This window comes from Nyctibius grandis, chromosome 14, assembly GCF_013368605.1.
Source record: "Nyctibius grandis isolate bNycGra1 chromosome 14, bNycGra1.pri, whole genome shotgun sequence".
NCBI lineage: Eukaryota > Metazoa > Chordata > Aves > Nyctibiiformes > Nyctibiidae > Nyctibius > Nyctibius grandis.
The window spans coordinates 12,847,168-12,868,743 of NC_090671.1; the positions used below are offsets into that span (position 1 = coordinate 12,847,168).

Below are 21,576 nucleotides of genomic sequence, written 5' to 3' on the forward strand. Positions count from 1 at the left end.
GTTAATGGTTCAGCCGCTTCATTTCAGCTGAGGTGTGAGATTAGCAGGCTGTATCCTCAGGGACCTCTGATAACTCCAACTGAAAAAGGCTGAAAACCAAACAAATTAAATAAACCAAAAGTAACACACCAAAAAAACCCTTCAGCCCAAACTCTTTTCCCAGAAGCGGGCAAAAACTTAGCGATACTCAAATCCTGGCACGTTGGACTGCAGGGCGATGAATGACTCACTTCATAATTAATTACTGAGGTTACTAACGCTCCCTGAGGCGAGGGTCGTTGCTGAAGGTCTGTGGGCGCTGGTCAGGGGCTGCTGTAACTTCTTGCCCTGTTTGAGGCAATGCTCAGCAGCAGGAATAACCTACCTGTGCCCTGACCAACGAGGTTTTCGTTCCCAAAGCACATCCGAGAGCTGACGCCACGCTCCCGGCGTGCGTTCTTGTGTTTGTCCTGATGAGACATCTTGCTAAATATTAATCTGCTTGAGGGGGAGGGTGTTTGTTTCGTGCTGGTTTCACACCCACGGAGAGCTGCGGAGCTTGGCTGGCCGGGCTGAGAGACAAGGGCCGGTGGTTGTTTGTGACGTGATGGAGGGGTCCTGACTCCGCGAGCCCACGGCAGGACCAGGCCCGCGCAACGCTTGCCTCTCTGCTTTCCCCGCGCTCTCCCCCATCAGTTAGCTTCTGGTTTGTGTAGTTTATTCCTCCACGCGCTTCACGGCCGTCAAATCCTGTTTCTGAGATCGGAGAGGAAGAGTCTGGCCCCGGCGCAGGCCACGCACCCGCCCTGACCCCACGTACAGCCCGCCCCGAGGGCTGTCGCAGCCCCTTCCTTCACCTCCTGGCGTGTCCTCTGGGCCCTGGCCCTGCCTCTGCAGCCCTTTGCGCCGCGGTCACATGAAGCCGCGGCACCGAGGGCTGGATGTGGCCCGTGCTCGTCCCGCAGGGAGAGCCAGAGGGGTCCAGAGGGGCACCGCAGACCATGGCGCCCTCCCGGGAGCCTTCCCCAGGGTGCAGCTTCTCTCGCGCTGTGAATTTCTGGAGGATGGAACCGGTGTTGCCTGCGGCATGTGTGTGCCATAATACGAAGTGTGATTTCTGCTTTTTTTTAATTTTTATTTTTCCTTTTAGAAACCAAACACCACCTTAATCATTGTAGAGGGTTTAGCCTTCTGTCCCAACTTGCCCTCCCTCACAAATCCCCTACCCAAACCTCGTCCAAGAGATGTAGGCAGCATAAACATGAAATCCCTTCGAAGGGAAGGAAGCTTAAAGGGCCGTGGAGTCAGGCTGCGGACTGTGCTCTTCGGATACCCGACCTGGACATCAAGACAGGTATTCTGGAGAGATCCACTCCGGTCGACCTCCTCTCTCATTCGATAGTCACAGAACTTCACAACAAATCTATGCACTTTCACTGAAGCACTTGCAATTTCTGATTGCATTTTAACAAGTATTTCTGTCACTTTGCTCCAAAGAGTGATCATAACACAGCTAACATCTTGGCAAGAGCAGGAGTTCTTCGGGGCGGAGCTGTGGGGACAACGCTTCTGCCTCCACCACTGTCTTTTGAGCATGGAAGAGTAAATCCTGTCTGCTTCTTCCAAAGGATCTGAAATTACCCAAGCTGGGGACTTGCATGAGAAATGAAAGGTTGGGACATGACCAGGAGCTGCCAATTTGGAAGACAGGGAGTCAGAAATGGCTGCGAGGAGGTGCCTACGCGCTCTGGAAAAGCCATGTTGATCCGTCACTGCCCTCCTCCTCCTTCCCATGGCTCTTCAGAAGAGCAAGGGATGAAGGTGGCCTGGGCCCTCAGCACAGCCAGGGCTGGGCTGTGGGGATGCACTGATGCCATAGCCCTCTGCACATTGCTGTGGTGGGAGCTTTGTGGCGGTCTCTGGAAGGAGCTGGTGGGTCCATTTTTTTCAGTTCGGCATCTATGCTCATCACCAGCTAGATTTCCCTTAACAAGAGGGGTTTGTTGGATTGTACCTCATACCCGGCAGCTTTCCTGGAAGTCCATAAAAAGGGAATATTGTCACAGAGAAAAACCAAGTTTGAGAAAGGCCTTGTCAAAGCCCCAGCTTGCAACCTGCATGCAAACGCAGCTCCTCCTCTTCCTCTCTTGGTCTGATCCATCTTCTCTTTCCATGGCTGCTTTTTCAGGCCAGAGCACGCGGGGGTTGAGGACTCCTCGCTGCTGAGAAAGCAGCCCACGCCTCTGGGGTCTGAGGCTTTGGGCTGAGACGTGCCCGTTGCTAGAGAGCCAGAAGGGACGTGCATGTGGGCAGGGTTCAGGACAGCGTTGAAGTGTGGTGGTGTCCCGTGGGTGAACAGTGGCTCTTGGACACTTTGTGTGCGAATTGTTGACTCCCCGGGGGAGAAACTCTTCTGCATTGTCTGTAACCTTTCCCACCCAAAATCCCAGTGTATTTTTCAGTCCTCCATGCAATGAAATCCCGGTGCTCCCAGATACTTTTCTTGCTGGCTGCAGTGGAGACGGTGCTCCCGGGGAGGCTGGGCTGGACGTCTCGGTTGCCTCCAACGTGGTGGCCGAGGAGGGCAACGAGGACTTGTTGGGGACTGCCAATCCCAGCAGCATGTGCCTTATACCCTGCCTTGTGGTGCCTTTTAGTATCTCACAGGGGCTCCCAGTATTCAGATCCTCCTTAGTGTGGCCAGTATCTGGATGCTATTCCTTGGTGAAAGCTAAAGGAGTTGGGAGTGGGGCTGGAGATGGCCTGGGCACATCTCCCACAGCTCCAGGGAGATGCGTTTCTGTCTGATGTTGTGGCACGTGGACTCCCAGGCTCATTGCACATGAGCCTTGGACCCCTTCCCCGGGGTCTGGACTAAGGGCCAGTTAATACCTGCCCTCTAGTGCCTTCCTGTTCGCTTAAATAAAGGAGAGCTCAAGTGCTGGTGCCCCTTGGTTTGAGCAAACACTGAGCCCTGGCTCGGTTGTTCCCTCTTAGCAGTGTACCCAGCCAGGGAGCAACCTCCTGGCATACCTGGAGCGAGGAGCCAGAGCCTCGAACTGCCGTTTGTGACGGAGACTGCGCGTGCATGGGAACCCCCTTGTCTGAACGAGTCTTTTGCTTCTAGTTGCTGCCAAGTGGTGGGGAACCAAAAGGATCGACTACGCGCTCTACTGTCCCGATGCTCTGACGGCTTTCCCAACGGTCGCCTTGCCGCACCTCTTCCATGCGAGCTACTGGGAGTCCACAGACGTTGTCTCCTTCCTGCTGAGACAGGTACGGTTGTCCTCCCTCCCCTGATCTCCCTTGGGCTGAAAAATATTTTGGGCTCTTTGATTTTTCCTCTGCACCTTCCATAACTCTCCTTGGCACGTAGAGATGAAAAAATACCCTTTGCCACTGCAGATCCATTTTCTCCCCCTTCTTTTTGTTCCTCACCTGTGGTGTTAGTGGAGCTGCACACATGCAAACTCCACGGACGTGTGCTGTCACAGCTGGTTAGTTTGGGTCTGGGTTTTATCATCAGAGCAGGTTTCAGATGGGCTCACTGGGGAGCCCTGGAGTGAGCCCAGGGCTGTTTCCTATCATCGCAAAAGTCGGTGGTGTTTGTTTCTTGAAGTGAGCTGTTCTCTGTGTGTGCAAGTTTGGATCTCAAGTCTGAAACTTAAAGGAAACTTCTTGACATACAAATAAAAATAGCACCAAATACAATAAAACCAAAGGAGAAGTTTTGCATGAATTTGACATGAGTTGATAGGCAGAGTTCGGTTCTCCATTTTGGCTTTCTAAGTTACTGTGGTCTCCTCTGGGAACTCAGAACATCATCACTGCGTTGGGATTTAGTCCTCATTCCTCCAGTACAAGGCAGTTCTGGGGCTGGGTAAATGAGGATTGCTGGTGTGTGGAGCCCGACATCGCAGATTCGTCAACGTACATTTGGCCTGAGATTTAAATTTACTGTTTAAAATGTGTTTTTCCTAAAAGAAATATTTTTCCTTCAGTGCCTTGGGGATGAGGGGGAGTTACTTGCCTTTAAAAGTATGAACCTCCCAAGGAACGGTACTTAGAGCCTGGAATCGGAAGAAACAAAACTGAAAGCAGCTCTGTGGATTGTGTTGCCCGCTTGGGCTCTTGGGTTTGCTTTGTGTTAGCTCGGCTGTTAAGCCGTCCCCGCTCTCTTCCAGCCTCCTCGAGTGCAGCTCTCAATTATTTATGATTCTGTTGGCAAACTTTCTTTCAGCGCTATCTTCCAAATCGCGTGGGAGCCATGAACAGCAGCGATGTCAGTGCTGGTGGCAGCTGAGCAGTAATGATAATCCAGGGAGACCCTTTCTAGCCCAGCGAGACACCTCTGTGCTTGCACACACCTTGTTGGCTCAGCTGCTGTGACACCCCAGCCCTGCATCAAACTCAGCCTGATGGGGCTGAAGTGAGCAAGCTGTAATTGTGCATGAGGGGGAACAGTCACGACAGCCTCGTACGTGAAGTGCTCCGCTCAAGAAATAGCCAATTACTCAGGATTCAGCCCGAACCTGGGTCTGTAGCACAGCGTGGTGCTTCATATCTCGTGGCTTGAGGTCCCTCTCCATCCATTCAAAGCCTGCCCATGGCTGCCTCGGTAGTCTGGCATCCCCTTTCCCAGTGCCTGTCTCTGCTCCCTTGTCACTGCCTTGATACCAGGGTTTTTCTCATCCTCTATCTTCTTTCTGTCCTTCCAGAGCACCACGCCACTTCTGCCCCTAATAAGGACTTGTTCCTAATAGCCTTTGAAAGTCATCTCTGAACAAAATGTAAAAGTAAGCTGTTGAATAGTTTTAGCCTCCAAAGATTAAATCTTGTTAAAACAAGCTCAAACAGGACTTGAAATAGATTCCTGATTTAAATAATTTTCAGTAAAGCTTGTTATTTTGTTTACCTTGGATTTCCATGAACTCCCTCTTCAGCAAGTTCATCCTCCCTGGGGTCCTTTTTCCATTTCCCTGGAAGAAAAACAACTTCAGCTCTGCAAAGGGAGCTGGCCCGGGTCAGATCACTACAGCCTCGGTCAGACGGAGAGCTGCTGACCACACAAAATATGTTCAAGACTTTGTAAAAGAGCCCATGTTTCAGAGGCTTCTTAATTTTCTGGTGGGACGAGGTCACTAAGGACTACCGCTGATTTTGGAGTTCTCTGTGCAGGGTCACCTCCCAGTCTTACAGCAGCCTTTGAGATGTCCCCTCGCCTTTGGGTGTTATTCTTCCTTTTCCCTTCTAGAGCTTAAGAGCAATCTAGGTAGGATCTAACCCTGCTCTCTCCAGGTTCCTGCTTCTCCATCCCTGCCCATGCCCTGGTGACAGGCAGGAATTGTCCCCAAAAGCTGGCTGGTGGGCATCACCTTGCCCCTCTCTGATCCTCGCACTGGTGCAGTGACATCCCACCGGCACAAAGTCCTTGAGCTCTGTCAGCCTCGGAGATGAGGTCAGGATGGACAGACACCCTGGGCTCTGCCTCGCACGTGGCCGAGCTGGACCCCTGCGTGCCTCCGCCGCGGTCAGGTCAATGAGGAGCAAAAGCCATGGGATGAGGGCAGTCCAAAATGTGTTTAAACGGAAATAAGAGATGAGCTGAAGGAACGGCATCTGTCGGCGTGGGGCCGGTCAGAGCAGCTGGTGCTGGATCTGTTAGGAGGACGGCAGAAGGACACGGGTTCAAAGGAGACTGGTCCCTCGTAGATCATGGGAAGGGATGAAGGAATGCCTGGAGGAAGGGCAGATATCTAAGCACAGAGCTCGTCCTGCTGTGTTTGAGGCAGTTTTGTACCTCCTGACAATCTAAATAACCCCTGTCCCAGCTGGGATTAAGTCAGCACTGGCCACAGGCTTTGCTAGTTTGGAACAGACCTCTTGTCCTTGCAATTTAGGGAGCAGCCTGTAAAACCTGCAGGCTGACAAGCCAAACACCTGGCAGGCAAACCCAGGCCACCCCTGTCCAGGCATCGCCCTGGGAGATGCCGAACAGCGCGGGCAGGAGGAGGGGGGTCACTGCGCAAGTGGCTGACGCCTGGCTGGGATCTGTCCTCCCGCAGGTGATGAGGCACGAGAACTCGAGCGTGTTGGAGCTGGATGGGAAGGAGGTGTCTGTCTTCACCCCCTCCAAGCCCCGTGAGAAGTGGCTCCGCAAGAGGACGCACGTGAAGCTCCGGGTAAGGGTGTTTTTGGGGCTGCCCCCATGGCAGGGGATGTGCTGTCGCGTAGAGGGGTTTTGATTTGGGCTGCGAGAAAGGCACTGAAGGCGGCCGGCGTGGGCACGGCTGGGTGTGTCCATGGCAGTCAGACGATCACGTTGCACTGCTGGTGTATATTAGTGGTTATATCCTACCCATGGAGTTGTGAGAGAGCGAAAGGTCTGTACCAGCAAGGTCTCCTCTTGGCCTTGAGCCTGTGTAAAATGGAAAGCATTGGCTGTGGGTCAGGGCAGGAGACTGAACGTCTTTCCAAGTCCAATAATGCAAGTTCTCTGCTCAGTAAATGCCCTTCGCTCCCAGGAAATGTCTGTGATTCCCGAAAGAGGGCAATTCTCTGCTAGAGCTGAAAGAATGTCAGCAGATTTCTCCGGCAGCTGTTTCTATCGCCTCTTAAATTCAAAGTGTAAGAGTTAATAGTATCAGAATTGCACGTACAAACTGCCACTGAAATTGACTCTTCAGCCACGTACACTCAAATCCACCCCACCAACGTGGGGCACAGGGTCTCACCTCTGCCACAGGTCAAACCCTATTCCAAAGCTGAGAGCTGTGGGTGGGGTGGAGGTGGGGAATGGCACAGGGAAACCCACGCTCTGATTTGTCCGGTTGTACTTGGCATTTCCCTGTCCATTGCTGCAAAGTTTTTTCTTTCCTTTATTTTTTCCCTCCCTTTCCCTCTTGACTTGTGCAGAACGTCACAGCCAACCACAGGATAAATGACACCATCGCTAATGAAGATGGGCCCCAGACCTTAACTGGGAGGTTTATGTATGGTCCATTAGATATGGTCACGCTCACAGGAGAAAAGGTACGTGTCTGCTACGGGGGTTGTGCACCATGTGGTGAAAAGGGGGGGACAGGGACAGGGACAGAGGCGGTGCTGGTCGGTGCTCCCTCGGTCCCTGACGGGGTTTGCTACCCTTGCGTCTTGCCCATGTTCCTCTGCTCAGGCTTGTGTGGTGCCTCCTGCCAGGAACAGCGTTCGTCATGGAGGTCAGCACCACCAAGGCCGGGTGTCATTCCAGCATCCTGATGTTTGGGTGCTTCTCAGCTAAGAGCTGTGAAGTGCAGAGGATGGAAGCAGAACCCAGCCCTGCTGCCGGCCAAATGGCCTTGGGTGGAAGGTCCCTGTGCTTGGCCTGTTCTACTCGTCCGTGTCTTTAATGCTGATGTTGACCCAGCCTTGCTGTCTTCCCAGGTGGACATTCACATCATGACCCAGCCGCCGTCAGGAGAGTGGGTTTACTTTGACACAGAGATCAGCAACAGCAGTGGCAGGATCTCTTATGTCATCCCTGAGAACCGGCGCCTGGGCATTGGCGTGTACCCTGTCAAGATGGTGGTCAGGTGAGGTACCTTGAGGTGCTGGGGCTTAGCTGGCGAGAGGAACAAAAGAGGAATTTGATGACTGTAGGATGTGGTCCCTCCCTGCCGTGCAGCTCTGCTTGTTGGGTTGGTTCAGAGCCTGGTTTGCCAGCAACAGGGACAAAGCCAATTGCGCTCTACAGCTGTAAGGGGAAGATCCACATTTTACTCTGACTCCTGCATGAACAGCATGGTAATTGAGCTCCCGTTGCAGGAGCAGGCGTATGCACCTGCACCACGGACACATGGCCTCGTGGTCACCCGCAAAACTGCACAACTGAGCACGTTTTAAAAACCATAAATTTGTTGTTGAGGGACAGAACTTTGTACTAGTGATAATTCACAGCCAGGGGCTCCAGCTCAGCTCCAGTCGCTGCTGTTGAGCTCTGGAAGGGGGAGGAGGGGAGCATCTTCTCAGTGGTGAACCCAGCAGTGGTTTTCTGGGGGTAATTTTTTGAGTCACCAACACCAGGGCTCCAGAGTACTGTTTCCATCCCCACTTTAACGCAGAGGCCCTCATGCAGTGCCTCTCACTGCCATAACTGAGGGTGGCATCGCTGCTAGAGCGCTTGGGCCAGATTTGGGTGCTCCTCGGGGCTTGTGGTGCGCTGCAGGACTCAGTGGTACCTCCTTGAATATCTTGATGCCTGTATCCCTTTCAGGGGCGACCACACGTACGCAGACAGCTACATCACGGTCCTGCCGAAGGGGACAGAGTTTGTGGTGTTCAGCATCGATGGCTCCTTTGCAGCCAGCGTATCCATCATGGGCAGCGACCCCAAAGTCCGTGCCGGAGCGGTCGACGTTGTAAGGTCAGCGGCAGGGGCTGGGGCAGTCGGTCTGTTTTACCCTGGCGTTGCTCTAGGTCTGCAATCTGTTGACTTCTGCCTTCCCTTCTAGGCACTGGCAAGACCTTGGCTACCTCATTATCTACGTCACGGGCCGCCCCGACATGCAGAAGCAGAGGGTGGTGGCGTGGCTAGCACAGCACAACTTCCCCCATGGGATTGTCTCCTTCTGCGATGGGCTCGTTCACGACCCGCTGCGGCACAAGGCCAACTTCCTGAAATCCCTCATCACAGACGTAAGCCTGGGCCTGCTGAAACCTGATCGTGGCACGGGTTTAGATTGCTCCTCGTCCAATTGCCCCTGTCAGCACCAGTCTCTTGGCAGCGATGTGACCTGCAGTGGAAGATTAATCTGTTCATTTTATTTTCATCCTTTTATTGCTCTACAAAAGTGTCTACGCTGTTAAATTGTGTCATCTCTGCTCTGCACTGCTCCATTTCATCACTGGTCCTTCCAGCACCAAACGCCTAGTGAAGCAGGGGCAGCAATGCCTCCCTTCCCTGCACTTTTTTCACCTGTTTGGTGTTTTTTTTGGCTGCCCGTTGTGTAACCAGCAGGTCTGAGAGGGCGTGGAGCTGCTGCAGAAATGGCCTTGCACCACAGAACCCTGATGGGAGACTCCACAGAGCATCTTCCCGAGCGTTTGACCCCAGCGAGGTCTTAACATCCCTCAGCCCAGAGCCTCAGAAAAGCTCCAGATAAAACAAGTTTTTCTCTGTTTGGCAAGTGAGGGAAGTGCCAGTGTCCCGAGCGCTTGTGCCCTGCCTGGAATAGCAGGGAAAGCCCCTCGTTAACTCTTGGATTCTGGTTTTGGCCTGAGTCACAGTGGTGGGAGCAGCTGGCCCTTCCTTGCTGCCTGCTCTCCCTTGTCCTCCAGAAGAACAAGTCTGTGTCCAGGCTCAGAGATTTCCTTTCCATCTCCCTGGCCTTCTGGCGGCTCCAGGGGCAAAGCCAGCTGGTCCGTGGTGGCACCAGTGTCACACCTCCCCTTTCAGCCCGCTAAGGAAAGGGTTGGCCGGGAGCTGCTCTCTGCTCGGAGCAGCCCCCCGCAGACCTCAAGGAAAGGCCATGGATCAGCACGCAGAGATCTGCTTTCATGTTGCTGTTTCTCCTCTTGTTCTGGCCTGTGAACATCCCCGGCGCTCCCTGTTAATTAGCGCTTTGCACCGCGGTGCATTATCCAGCTGGGAACTTACATAAGTTACTGACCTGAGATTCCCACAAATGCTATTTAAAAAAAAAACAAACCAAAGCCCAGCCTGTTGAGCAGCACGGAGCGCCCATATGTTCTGACCGCGCGTCGCTTTCTCTCCCCGCAGCTCCACATGAGGATCCACGCGGCATATGGATCTACTAAGGACATCTCCGTGTACAGCTCCATCAGCCTCCCGCCCACGCACATCTACATCGTTGGCCGACCCACCAAGAAGCTGCAGAGCCAGTGTCAGGTAGGAGCCAGCTTCTCTTGAGCACTGGAGGTGCTGCCAAGGGCCTCCCATGAGAGGGTGATGGGAATTTGGTCATCTTGAAGAGTGGTGGCTGAGCCAGTGTTTGCCAAGAGGACAGGAGCTGTCCCACATACCAGGAGCCATCACGTCTGTTTGAGCGGTTCCATGTCTTGTACGTCACCCCGGAGAATCTGGCACAGCAAACGTGTTTGGCTGCTGGTGGCCACCGGGGCAATGTGTCCCATCCCTCTAATCACAGAATCACAGAATGTCGGGGATTGGAAGGGACCTCGAAAGATCATCTAGTCCAATCCCCCTGCCGGAGCAGGATTACCTGGATCATGTCACACAGGAACGCGTCCAGGTGGGTTTTGAACATCTCCAGAGAAGGAGACTCCACAACCTCTCTGGGCAGCCTGTTCCAGTGTTCAGTTACCCTCACTGTAAAGAAGTTTTTCCTCATATCTATGTGGAACCTCCTGTGTTCCAGCTTGCACCCATTGCCCCTTGTCCTGTCAAGGGATGTCACTGAGAAGAGCCTGGCTCCATCCTCATGACACTTGCCCTTTACATATTTATAAACATTAATGAGGTCCCCCCTCAGTCTCCTCCAAGCTAAAGAGACCCAGCTCCCTCAGCCTCTCCTCATAAGGGAGATGTTCCACCCCCTTAATCATCTTGGTGGCTCTGTGCTGGACTCTCTCTAGCAGTTCCCTGTCCTTCTTGAACTGAGGGGCCCAGAACTGGACACAATATTCCAGATGCGGCCCCACCAGGGCAGCGTAGAGGGGGAGGAAAACCTCTCTTGACCTACTAACCACACCCCTCCTAATACACCCCTTCTAATGCCCACCCTCACCCCTCTTGTCCCGCAGTTCATCACGGAGGGGTACGCGGCCCACCTGGCCCAGCTGGAGTACAACCACCGCTCGCGCCCCGCCAAGAACACCACGCGCATGGCACTGCGGAAAGGCAGCTTCGGGCTGCCCAGCCAGACCGAGTTCCTGCGCAAGAGGAACCACCTGCTGCGGACCATCTCCTCCCAGCCTTCGGCCACCGGCAGCGGCGCCGGCCACCGTCCTGAGCGCACCCAGAGCCAGTCCGACAGCGACAAGGAGAGGGACAGGGAACGCAGCCAAAGAAGCATGAGCATCGCCACGGGGTGCTGGGGCCGGAGCGCGGCATCCCGGCTGGAGGCTGGCCTCTTGGGGCAGAAGTAGCCAGGCCAGAGCCAGCGACTTGTCGGCTGCAGCCACCAGAGGAGAAAACGAATGAGGGACGAGGCCGGCGTTACGGGCTGGAAGGGTTAATATGGTGCTACTCTAATAACATCATGGTGTTCTGGGAAGAGGCGGGATGTTTCCCACGCAGAACGTGCAGGCCTTGCAGCGGGAGCGTCAGGTTTGTGCAGCATGAGCCCAAGGAACAGCTGGAAATTGGAGGGGCAAAGTCTCCAGGTCAAGACGGCACTCTCTCCTGCCTCCTTCTCTTATCCAGGTTTAGTGACTGTAAATACGTGCCTCCTCGCCTTGTTAGCCATCGCTCCGACACGTGTGCCCGAGTGCCGTCCTCAGAGCCACAGGAACAGGGGATGGGGCTGGGGGAACTTGTTCTTGGTTGTCAGAGTGAGGTGCTCTGCCAGCGCCGGCACGGGGGGGGTTTGGGGTTCGAGAAGCGACAGCCCCAAGCGAGGGATTTATCCTGAGCTGTGCCAGGCAGAGCAGCCGAGAGCTTTACCTGTACAAAGAGCTTCAAGTTCAGCCATTTTCTCAAGGAGTACGTGCAGGGGCAAAGCGTAAAGGTGTGTCGATGCTGTTGGTAGAGGCAGAATGGCGCCAGATTCACGCCCAAGAAAGTGGGGTCGTTATTGTTATTACTGTTATTTTTTTAAAGAGACCGTTTAGAAGCCGATGGAATTTAATGTGTTGACCTATTAAAAGAGGAATACGAGCTATTTTGTTTGAGCTGTGACAAACCTCAGACACTTAATTTGCTGTTAAAGTCTCCAAATATTCTCGCTATATATATTATTTCTAAAAGTAACCACTGTATACTTGGAAGCAGCTGAAGGCACTCAGCAGCTAGATTGCATTGCAGTTCTTCTCATCCAAATGCAGGGTCTGACTCTCTCAACACCCACCTCCGAGACGTTTTCTTCTTCCCAGGTTCTCTCCAAGTTCAGTAGCAGCTTTCATGGGAACTAGACTCGCTTCTTTTACCTGTAGTTACTGAACTGTAAAACCTCATTGTTTTTTGCACTGATGATTTTTAGAATGGAAACCTGTTACCATCTCATGTAGCTACACCTCACTGTTTGTACTGCATGACAATGAAATATTGCTAAGCCAGGGTGTGTGTGTATATATATACATATATGCATATACATATGCACACACACGTATATATATGTATATATTTAAAAAAAAAAAAAACCTGTGCAGAAGTTTTTCCAGCAGTAAGGAGACTGTAAGGAAGTGTGCCAACAACGTCAGGCAAGCTTAAGGAAAGGCCATATCTTAATTTTCCTGGTGTGTTTCTCAGTGGATGTGCCTGAGCTGGTGGTTTGGTGCCGCTGGAGCGAGCCGGGGCTGGGTGCGTGGCAGAGGGGAGCTGCCGGTGCGCAGGGCAAAGCGCTCGCTGCTGGCCGGCCCCCCTGGTGACACCGAGACCGTGCTACAGGGACGGGAGCACATCGCTCTGCAGCAGCGGGGGAGAACAGTGCCTAGAGTGAGGGCTTGCCAAAAAGACCCTTAGTCCTGGCCCTCCCACGTCAGCCTGGCCCCGGCCGAGGGCCTGGCTCCCTCCTTGCACACACCTCCCCGGGGCGGAGGGGCATCATCCCCCAGGGGATCCAGGGTGCCCATTTACAGACTCCAGTTGGCCTCTTCACGTGGAGGTTTTATAGTCCCACCGAGCTCCCCGACTACGTGTAACCCTGCTTTCCCCCCCCGCACTCCTGTCTTTATATCACTTTCTACTTCTGAGGATCTTATTTATAACAAAGAATTTTTTAGACTGGCTGCTTCATTTTATTACCTGTTTCGATATGAAGTGCAGGACGGCCGCACTGAGACACACAGCACTGTGAACACCGCTCTGCTCCTTGGCTCTGGGCCACGGTAGGCAAATCTGACTCCTCAGACCCCCAAGGCAGATCTCATGTGGTCGTGGCGCTGGAGGGTCGAAGCGGAGGCAGAGGAGGGACAGTGCTGAGCTGCCGACGGCGTCCGAGCCGGTGGAGCGCTCGAACCCAACTGCCCACCCGCCGCCCAGTGCATCTCCCACGTCTTGCAGCCTGACTGCAAAATGTTTAACCACTTCTCTTTGATAATTACTCAATTACAGAATGTATCTGATGACTTTTGTTACCGAAAACTGACTTCCCTTTCTGCCGACTCAGCTTAGCTCTCTCTGAATGTACATCCAGAGCTTACTGGGTTTGAAACCAATGTGAATCGTCCCAGCTTTTTGCTAGTCAAATGTTCTATCAAACAGATGCCATCCGAGTAGGAAGCCAAGCCACAATCCATCCTGTGGAGTCACCGAACAAAATACAAAATAATTTCTGCAAATTTGGATATGGCCTTTGCAAAATTCTGCTTCTTTCCAAGTCCACCACCAAGGCGTGAGCTGTACGTTTTCCAATGCTGACGAGATGTTCACATTTTCTTATGTGTAGATAGTGTAAAACAGAGGCGAATGTAAATGTTCAACATAAAAAGTGGATATATAAAATTGAAAGTTATTTATTTATGTAGAGGAAAAAATGTCTGGAGGGACTGGAACCTTCAGGGTTTATTAATATTTAAAAATGTAGCTTTTTTTTGTTTCAGGCATTATGTACAAAGCAATTATTTTATGGACCAAGTTTAATGTAACTGTCAATGAATGCAGAAGTGCAATATTATACTCACCTCTCCATCACTTCATGTTTTAAACAGCTACTAACCAGTCAGACTGACAATCACAGCACCTCCGTCCTCATCCTTTGTCAAAGCTTCTTGAACCTTGCCCGGGTCCTTTCCCTGGCCCCACATCTGTTGCCATTGTATGGATCCAACACTGAGAAGCAATTGTAGAGCAGAACCTTTACTGCTGCAATAATCCCAGATGAGGTGGGTGTAGTGACCAGGAAATATGCCAATCAGTTTTTCTCCACCGATTCAGTCCATCGTAGTCCGCGTCAGTCTATCCTCAGCCGCCCCCATCTGGCACTCATCTATGTGAAGCAAAGATCAACGTGCTACTCACTCCAAGAACAATAGCAATAGTTTAACTCTGTGTTTATAACCTGTTTGTTCCGAGCTGTTTTGGAGAGCAACGCGTGTGACCCGATGCCTTTCCACGTGTATGGAAGAGGATCCGTTTGGACGCAGCGAGGGAAAGATGAATGTATATTCCATCCTTACTAAAGGGGCACTGTCAGGTTACAGACCTAATTTATCTTTGTTACAAATAACTCATTTGCTTTGAAACAAAAATATGAAGTTTCTCATACTCCTCCCTCTATCTGGTGTCTGGGCAACCAGCGGCAGTCGTGCTGCTGCTGCTGTAGCCCATGTCCCGTCCTCGCACACGAGCACAATCCAGCCCGCGCTGCGCAAGCTCCCCGTCTTTTGGGCTTTTTAAAATTGTTTCCATGGGAATCAAACTCTGTTGGGGAGCTCAGATTTTTTTATAAAAAGCAGCTTTTTGTATTACTATGCTCTTGGGCCAGACTTTCTACCTGACGCTGTCCCTTTAAAGCCTTTTAAAAATCACAAGAGAAGCCCACGCGTTCCCTCCGAGTTGTTTTCCTGGGTTTGCTCGATCACTCTGTCAGATGAGGCGAAATTCTAATACCAAAAACGTTTACAGTGTCCGACACAGGAGCCGAGAGCAGTAACTAGCCAAAGGGTTACTAACACCCTCCCGCTCCGCCCAGCAGCCGCCGTGCTTGCTGTAGCAGCCCCTTCTTCAGGTATCGCCACCGTTTGCTGCATTTCCTATTAGTTCTAGAAGCCTTACGGTCCCCTCCCTGTCCTCAGCACCCTCTGCCTGTTGATACCCTCGACTGTCAATTTTATATTCCAACAATGTTCGTTATATTTTATTTATAAAAAATGGCTTTAGGTGTGCGTGGGGACCCCTGGGAGGGCATGCCCGAGGGCCGGCAGCCGCGCTGGGTGCACCCCTGTGTACAGTACCGTGCCGATGACTCGCTTGTGTGTGACAAACCTTCTGTACAACTTCCTTCTCCTCCTTGCTGTTAGTGCATCGTTCCAATGCCTGGGTGTGCTTTGTGTACAATATCATTGTGAGTTACACAGATTAAAGAAATGGGAAGGCTCTTCTCTGGCTGCTTTTTTTTTTGGGGGGGGAGGCTCTAGAAACAGACAAGTCACAAAACCCAAGACGTGAGCAGGCGCCAGTTTAATGGGGTTACAGCGATGAACAGAACGTGGAAACCCTCCGCACAAATCAGTCCTGCAGGACCCATTTGTCCTTTAACCCATTTGTCCCTATTTTTTTTTACAGTTTGTAGATTTATGGACTTTGCAGTGGGGGAGAGGCCAGCTCTTTGCTTCACAGCAGCCATGGGCAGGGGCCCCAAGAAGCCCAGAACCCTGGCGCTGCTGCAGGGAAGGGACACGAGTCACATGCAGGAACAGACAGCAAGGCAAAGCCACCCCTCTGCAGAGCACGCCTGCGCCACCCGAGGAGATGAAGCTGCAGAAAGGCTGGGTAAAGCCCCTGGGGCACAGCGGAGGGTGGCACTTGAAGGCGCAGAGGAGAGCTGCTCATGCCATGGCTGGTGGGTGAGTGCGAGGGGCCCGTGAGCCTGCAGCACCGGGTAAGCACGGGGCACGTGGATCCAGCAAGGAAGGGGCCAAGAGCAGCCCCTGAAGGGAAGAAGTGGCAGCCAGCTGCATATTTTGCAGCCCCAGCACCCATCCTGTCCTGGCCACAGCATTTGCTCCTGCCCACCAAAGCCCAGAGCTGAGGGGTAGCAGCACCTCTAGGTGCTCAGCACCACCGCACCTGTCCCCTGGGTGCTGCTGAGCTCCTCCAGCCTTGAAAGGGGCATCAGGGCAAGCAGGTCCAAGTATGTTACAGCCATGCTGGCCCCAGTCAGGAGAGGGAGGGGAGAAGCTGTTTACTAGGAGATGAACCATTAAAGTCTCTCTCCTTCCCAGTCCGTAACTTACAGAGCAGCTGGAAACTGCCCCTGGGGAAGCATCCTGATGCGGTGCTGTCTGTAGGTCCAGAGACAGAGGGTCACGCCTGGGCTGGCGCCGGCAGCAGGACAGGCTCCCGGCACGGCTGGCACCCGCACGCTCACTGCAGCATCCCTGTCCTCACCTGGAAGGCCAGCCCGTCCCCCCGGGTGGCTTGCTGCAAAGGGAGAGACACGGGCGCTCACAGAGCTGCCTGCCCAAGGATGAAGGACCACCAGCACCCACCCGTGGGGACCCCTGTGGAGCTGCCAGGGCTCAGTTTGCCCTTGTGAAGTCAGTGGAGTCCCCAGGGAGGCAAGACAACACCTCTGGGTACAGCAGCCTCCCAGGTGCACCCCACCAGCAGCTCATGCTGGTGGCAAGTCCCCACTACCTTGTTAATCTCCTTGTGCCTCTCCTTGGTGACGATCTCTTCTAGGACTTCTCCGTCTCCCTTAATGAGCCTGGAAGACAAGCACAGGGCCACGAGCCGTGAGGGCTCCCAGCAAGTTCCTGCCAGCCACACTGTTTCCCAGCCACCTGGGACCAGGTGCTGGGCTGACACACCTCTAGGCAAGGTCAGTGACAACCTACACCTGAAGTTAGGTGATGGTTTTTTTGGCCATATCAATGTCCCCATGCCACAGCAAGGACAGGTGTGTCCCCCCCCCCCCCGCCCCGAGGAATCAGCATCCCTCTGCACAGGCCAGCCAACCCCGTCCCAGGCTGCAGGCACTGCCTGCTGTGTGCAGAGCCAGGCACGCTTGCACGCGGCAGGAGAAAACACTCACAATAAAAAAATCTCCTGCCACCCCGCCATCTGCAGAGGCTTCACTGCCAACAGTAGTGGCCCCAACCCCTCTAAAACCCCTTCCTTTCTCACACGGAGTCCTGGCTGCCTGAGGAAGCTGCAGAGCCATTCAGAAACAGGAGCCAGTTTCGGCCTGAAAGGCAGCCAGACCGGGGAGCACCTTGCTGAGCAAATTCCAAGCAGCGTCGGAGGTGGCTCACACCTCCAAACATGAACAGAAATTTAATTGTCTTCATTAAGTGCCTTCCAGGGAACCGACCTTTGTTCCACACCTCCCTGAGCCCTGCGGGCTGCCTTCTATTTTAAGACTGGACATGTCATACCCAATTCTCTTCAGCATGATGTTTTCTGCTTGCTGAGAAGATGCAGTTTATTAAAAACTGGGTCATTTCTATTTGGCAGCTAAATGAGCTTCGGTTTGATTGTTGTCTGTAACCCCAAGGGGCACACAAACTCCCTCCTCACTTGCACCCGGGTGCTGACCAGGGCTGAGTGTGTGTGAGCTTCGGAGCTGAAAGGCAAGTGCATGAAGCAGCAGGGTGAGGAGGTGTCAGTCACCCCTCTGGTTCCTGCTCTGCCCCCAGTCCCAGAGTCCCTTTTAACGGGAAGAAGCTGAACCCTTCACCGCGCAAGGAACAGACCCTGTGCCTGCAGCAGCAGGGTGCTCTGGCACCTGCATCCCACAGCTCCCGGCTGAGAGCAGCCCGGTGCCCCTTCCATGGAGCCCCAGCACAATTCGGTAATTTGGTGTCAAACGTGTCACTTCCTGGGTAAGTTACACCAGGTCTGACGGGAGGGCATCTGCGAGGGATCAGCTCAGGCCTTTGCTGCCGAAGGGGACCCGGGGCCACACACAGCACTGCGGTGCTGCGGACAGGCATCCTCTGGGACTCCAACCCACACAGCATGGACAACCCGCCTCCGTTTTCCCCAGGGACCATACCTGGTTCTCCCTGTTTCGGGATCCACAACTCTCCTTATGACGCTCTGCCTCGCGTCCCATTCTTCCTTTGTCATTGGCTTCATAGCCTGGATGCGGGATTTCTGTTCGTCTGTCAAAACTGGAACGCATCAGTTAGTCAGAGAGGAGCTCGTGGGGCGGCTGCTGGCCGAGGGGCACAGCACGGCGCCCGCAGTGAACAGACACGTGTGCCACACCAGTTTGTCACCACTACTCGGGGTTCAGGGATGAACCACGCAAAGGAAGGGCCGCGTCACGTCCCAACGGCAGTACCAGCTTTGCCAGCGTGTTACTGCTGACTGTGTCCTTCCACGTGGCATCTTGGGTCCCCGCTCATGTTTATAAACTACATCTGAACACTCCACAAATGAATCTCTGCATGTGGCTCCTTACGTTTGCTTGGTGTGGCTCGAGGGCGGCCATGGTAGGGAGGAGAGTCTGGAGCTCCTCCCTGTACACACCCTGCCTCCCTCAGACCCCCACGTGGGTCCCAGGAAGGGCGACATGCGAGTGCCTTTCCCCACGCGACGCTTGTGTGCCCTGGCTTCAGCAGGAGGGAAACACCATTGTTACCTGGTCCGGAGTCCACCAGGGATTCCTTCTGCCACTGCTCCAGCGAGGGACCGGGCAGCGCTTCTTCCTTGGCTTTCTCCTCCTTAGCCCTTTCCTTTGCCTTCTTTTTTGATTTCTTCTTTATTCTCTTCTTCTTCTTCTTCTTCTTCTTTTTGTCTTTCTGTTTCGCTCGCTTTTTTTTGCTGTGTTGACTCTTCTTTGTTTTGGAGTCATTGTCACTGGAGTCAGAGGAGGAGGAAGAGGAAGATGAGGAGGAGCTGGTGGATGAAGACGATGTGTCAGAGGAAGAGGTACTTGCCTTCCTCTTCTTTTTGACCTTTCCTTCCTTCTTCTTTTCTGCAATACATAAGAAGAGGTTGAGGGGAGCAGCTCTGGCCCCGTGGCAGCAGGGACGCTGGTCGGCCTGACCAGCAAAGCCCCCCGATGCCAGGGCAAAGACCCCTCTGTGCCGACACCTTTAACACATGACAGCGCGTGGTGCCACGCTGCCAGGCCAGCACGCGGAGGGGCTGCAGGCCTCCACGCTGGTCAGAACGAGACTAAAGCGGGCACAAAGGCAACAGACACCGATGCAGGTAAAAGCAGGGACCCTCTTCTCCCACCGGGCCCCCTCTGTGCACCTGCCCCAGGAAAATGAGGTGAAAGCGCGGGGTCATTGGTCTCTCCCCTACCTTCCCTTGCTGCCACTGAGCTCGACTTGTGTCTGTGAGACCCAGGGGCCTGCTTCCTCGGAGGAGAGCTGCTGCCCCGCTGCGAGTCCTTGCTGCTTTTCCTCCTTTTCTTCTCCTTCCTCTCCTGTCTGCTCCGAGAATTGCTTTTGCTCCTGCTTCGCGATCGCTTCCGAGACTGGCTGTGGGCCATCCTGCGTCAGCCCCTGGAGGGAATGGGTCACATCAGCCCTACGGGGGAGACCATCCTCGCTCAGCAGCAACATGTCCTCCAGCCCCAAAACATTAAATCCAACCCCGAGCCAACCAGCCCTGCAAGACCCGCTCCTCTCAAACTCCCTCTCTCTCATGCCCGCTCTTGCTGAGCTCCCAGCGCGCCGGGATGGGTCGGGGTTACCCACCACGCGGCCGTGGCCAAACTGAATTTCACCAACCCACAAAACGGAGCCCTCAGCAGAGAGCTGAGCCGCGCAGGGACAGCACGGCTGTCCCCAGGCAGCCCTTGCCTGCCTCGAGACAACTGTCCCCAAGCGGGTTTTCTACCAGGAAAAACCTCGACCAGGTTTGCCCCGCGCTTCTCGTGTTTGTCCCCAGATGTGATGGCTAAGAGAGAGTTGGGCTGATCCCCACCATGGGCAGGCGCCGAGGGGCCTGAGACTGGCATTTGTGGGCAATGCTGTGCCCCACGGCCGAGCCCCGGTAGCCACAGGCCACCCCACGGGGCTGGGAGCCATCAGCAGGACTCTGCACCCGCAGACAGACGCCGGCAAGGTGTGATCGATGCTGCGGCGACAGTCAGCAGAACGAAACGTCCTCCCCGAGCCGAACATGAGGAATGAATTTGTAATATTCCAATTTGCTTTTAGAAAACAGATTATGCATCGAGCTGGCACCCCCGTCCATCAGCCCCACCGGCCGTCAGCAGCCACAGGCCGGGAACGGCGTGATATATGCTCTCATTAATTTAAAAAACAAACTGGCACCGTCGGCAGAGCAGTATCGGGGACGTGCTTTCCCACAGCCACCTTCCAACTAGCGCGTTTAATTAATTGCATGTTTACCACCTCAACGCTCCCAAGTGGCAATTTGCTCCCAAGCGAATCAGACCTTTGATTGATTTCCAAACAGAAATTTCAATCAAAAAAAAACACCCAACCCAAACCAATTAAGGCCACGCAGGGAGGATGAGGGCCCTTCGTCGACACGCACCCAGCAGCCGGCCCTCGCACCAGGGCCTTGGGGTCTCGGGTCTGCTCCAGCCATGGCGGCAGGACCCGCTTTGGTACAACAGGGCCAATGGATGCGGAGTTGGGTGCAGACAGGAGCAACCCGGCGAGTCCGGGGCGACGCCGCGGGAAGGGGATGAGCCCCAAATCCATCACGGCAGCACCCCGGGCTGGTCGCGCCCCAAAGCCGGGGTCTCGCCTCCACCCTGCCACCAGCGTCGTGGCCATGGCGGGGCAGCTCCTCCTGCCCACCCAGCCTTGCCCAGGCCTGGCCACTGCTCTGCCCTTGCAGCTGGAGGGGCAGCCCCTTCGCTCCTGCCCCAACACAGGGAGTCTGTGGCATGCTGGCCCTTTAAGAGCTCAGCACGAGGTGTGCTGGCCCTTTAAGAGCTCAGCAAGAGGTGTGCTGGCCCTTTAAGAACTCAGCACAAGGTGCACTGGCCCTTTAAGAGCTCAGCACAAGGTGTTCTGGCCCTTTAAGAGCTCAGCAAGAGGTGCACTGGCCCTTTAAGAGCTCAGCAAGAGGTGCACTGGCCCTTTAAGAGCTCAGCACGAGGTGTTCTGGCCCTTTAAGAGCTCAGCACAAGGTGCACTGGCCCTTGTAAGAGCTTGGCACAAGGCGCGCTGCCCCTTTAAGAACCCGCGCAAGGTGCACTGGCACTTTAAGAGCTCACTATTAGGTGTGCTGGCCCTTTAAGAGCCCGGCGCAAGCCGCGTCTGCTTTAAGAGCGCGGCCCCCCGTCCCCTCCCCGCCCCGTGTCCGCCTCTTTAACAGCCCCCCCCGCCCTCGGGCGCCACCGCAGCGCGCACGCGTGTGCCCCCTCCCGCCGCGGTGTCCTCAGCCGGGTCGGCCGCTCCGGCGCGGCCCCGCCGCAGGGAAGAGGAAGGAGAGGCGGCGGGAGGGACTCACCGCGCCCGGGCCGGGCCCCGCACCGCTCCGCCCCGAGCGGGGCGCCCGCCGCCGGCTCCGCGCTGGCCTCCCCCCCACCCCCGCCACTTCCGGCCGCCGTGAGCGGGGCCGGCCGGCACCGGGGCCGCGCTCTTTGGTTCCGGGCTCCGCCGGGCCCGGGGCAGCCGCTGCGTTCGCGCTTTAGTTTTAATTTTTTGGGGCTAATTCAGACGCACGTGGGAAGCGCCAACGTTTTCTGCTGGGGGAAATGAAGGCTTGACGAGTGTTTTTTCTTGATACCAGCCCTTGGGCTCCGTGCACAAACAGAACGGCCGGTTTCCTTCCCGAGATGCGATTTTAATGGGTTTTGCTACGAAAAGCTCATC

General features: G+C 54.5%; 2 protein-coding genes across 13 annotated transcripts in view; one reads left to right on the plus strand and one right to left on the minus strand.

Annotated features, from left to right (window-relative positions):
• PITPNM2 (phosphatidylinositol transfer protein membrane associated 2) overlaps positions 1 to 15,194 on the plus strand; it is a 138,257-nt gene extending 123,063 nt beyond the window's left edge. For 8 of the 10 annotated variants that reach the window (XM_068412831.1, XM_068412830.1, XM_068412828.1 and 5 more), the window contains 9 exons: positions 1,130 to 1,333; positions 3,107 to 3,255; positions 6,045 to 6,161; positions 6,895 to 7,011; positions 7,402 to 7,550; positions 8,231 to 8,380; positions 8,469 to 8,652; positions 9,737 to 9,865; positions 10,741 to 15,194. In XM_068412831.1, the coding sequence (XP_068268932.1) occupies positions 1,130 to 1,333; positions 3,107 to 3,255; positions 6,045 to 6,161; positions 6,895 to 7,011; positions 7,402 to 7,550; positions 8,231 to 8,380; positions 8,469 to 8,652; positions 9,737 to 9,865; positions 10,741 to 11,085 (1,544 nt within the window). In that variant the 3' untranslated portion in view covers positions 11,086 to 15,194. The remainder of the gene's footprint in view (positions 1 to 1,129; positions 1,334 to 3,106; positions 3,256 to 6,044; positions 6,162 to 6,894; positions 7,012 to 7,401; positions 7,551 to 8,230; positions 8,381 to 8,468; positions 8,653 to 9,736; positions 9,866 to 10,740) is intronic. The other 2 variants (XM_068412837.1, XM_068412838.1) reach the window with 1 other exon arrangement.
• ARL6IP4 (ADP ribosylation factor like GTPase 6 interacting protein 4) lies at positions 13,649 to 21,284 on the minus strand. 3 transcript variants are annotated; one of them, XR_011049211.1, is made up of 7 exons: positions 21,212 to 21,284; positions 19,079 to 19,281; positions 18,408 to 18,743; positions 17,817 to 17,934; positions 16,457 to 16,526; positions 16,054 to 16,240; positions 13,649 to 14,084 (listed from the first exon to the last, which is right to left on the minus strand). XR_011049211.1 is itself a non-coding variant. In XM_068412839.1 (6 exons), exons 2-6 carry the CDS (start codon positions 19,266 to 19,268, stop codon positions 16,184 to 16,186), a joined length of 771 nt encoding a protein of 256 aa, XP_068268940.1. In that variant the 5' UTR covers positions 19,269 to 19,281; positions 21,212 to 21,284; the 3' UTR covers positions 15,263 to 16,183. The 3 variants fall into 3 exon arrangements, 2 of the variants coding, with proteins under 2 accessions (XP_068268940.1, XP_068268941.1); XM_068412839.1 differs by lacking the exon at positions 13,649 to 14,084 and having other exon boundaries at positions 15,263 to 16,240; XM_068412840.1 differs by lacking the exon at positions 13,649 to 14,084 and having other exon boundaries at positions 15,263 to 16,240; positions 19,079 to 19,306; positions 21,212 to 21,261.
• Positions 21,285 to 21,576: the final 292 nt, after the last annotated feature.

Coding starts and splice junctions, on each gene's coding strand:
- ARL6IP4 (XM_068412839.1), bottom strand. CDS start 19,268: ATGGCCCACAGCCAGTCTCGGAAGCGATCGCGAAGCAGGAGCAAAAGC. Junction 17,935..18,407: donor CCTGGTGGACTCCGGACCAG/GTAACAATGGTG, acceptor GATGCGTTCCAG/TTTTGACAGACGAACAGAAA. Junction 16,527..17,816: donor CCCGAAACAGGGAGAACCAG/GTATGGTCCCTG, acceptor CTTGTCTTCCAG/GCTCATTAAGGGAGACGGAG.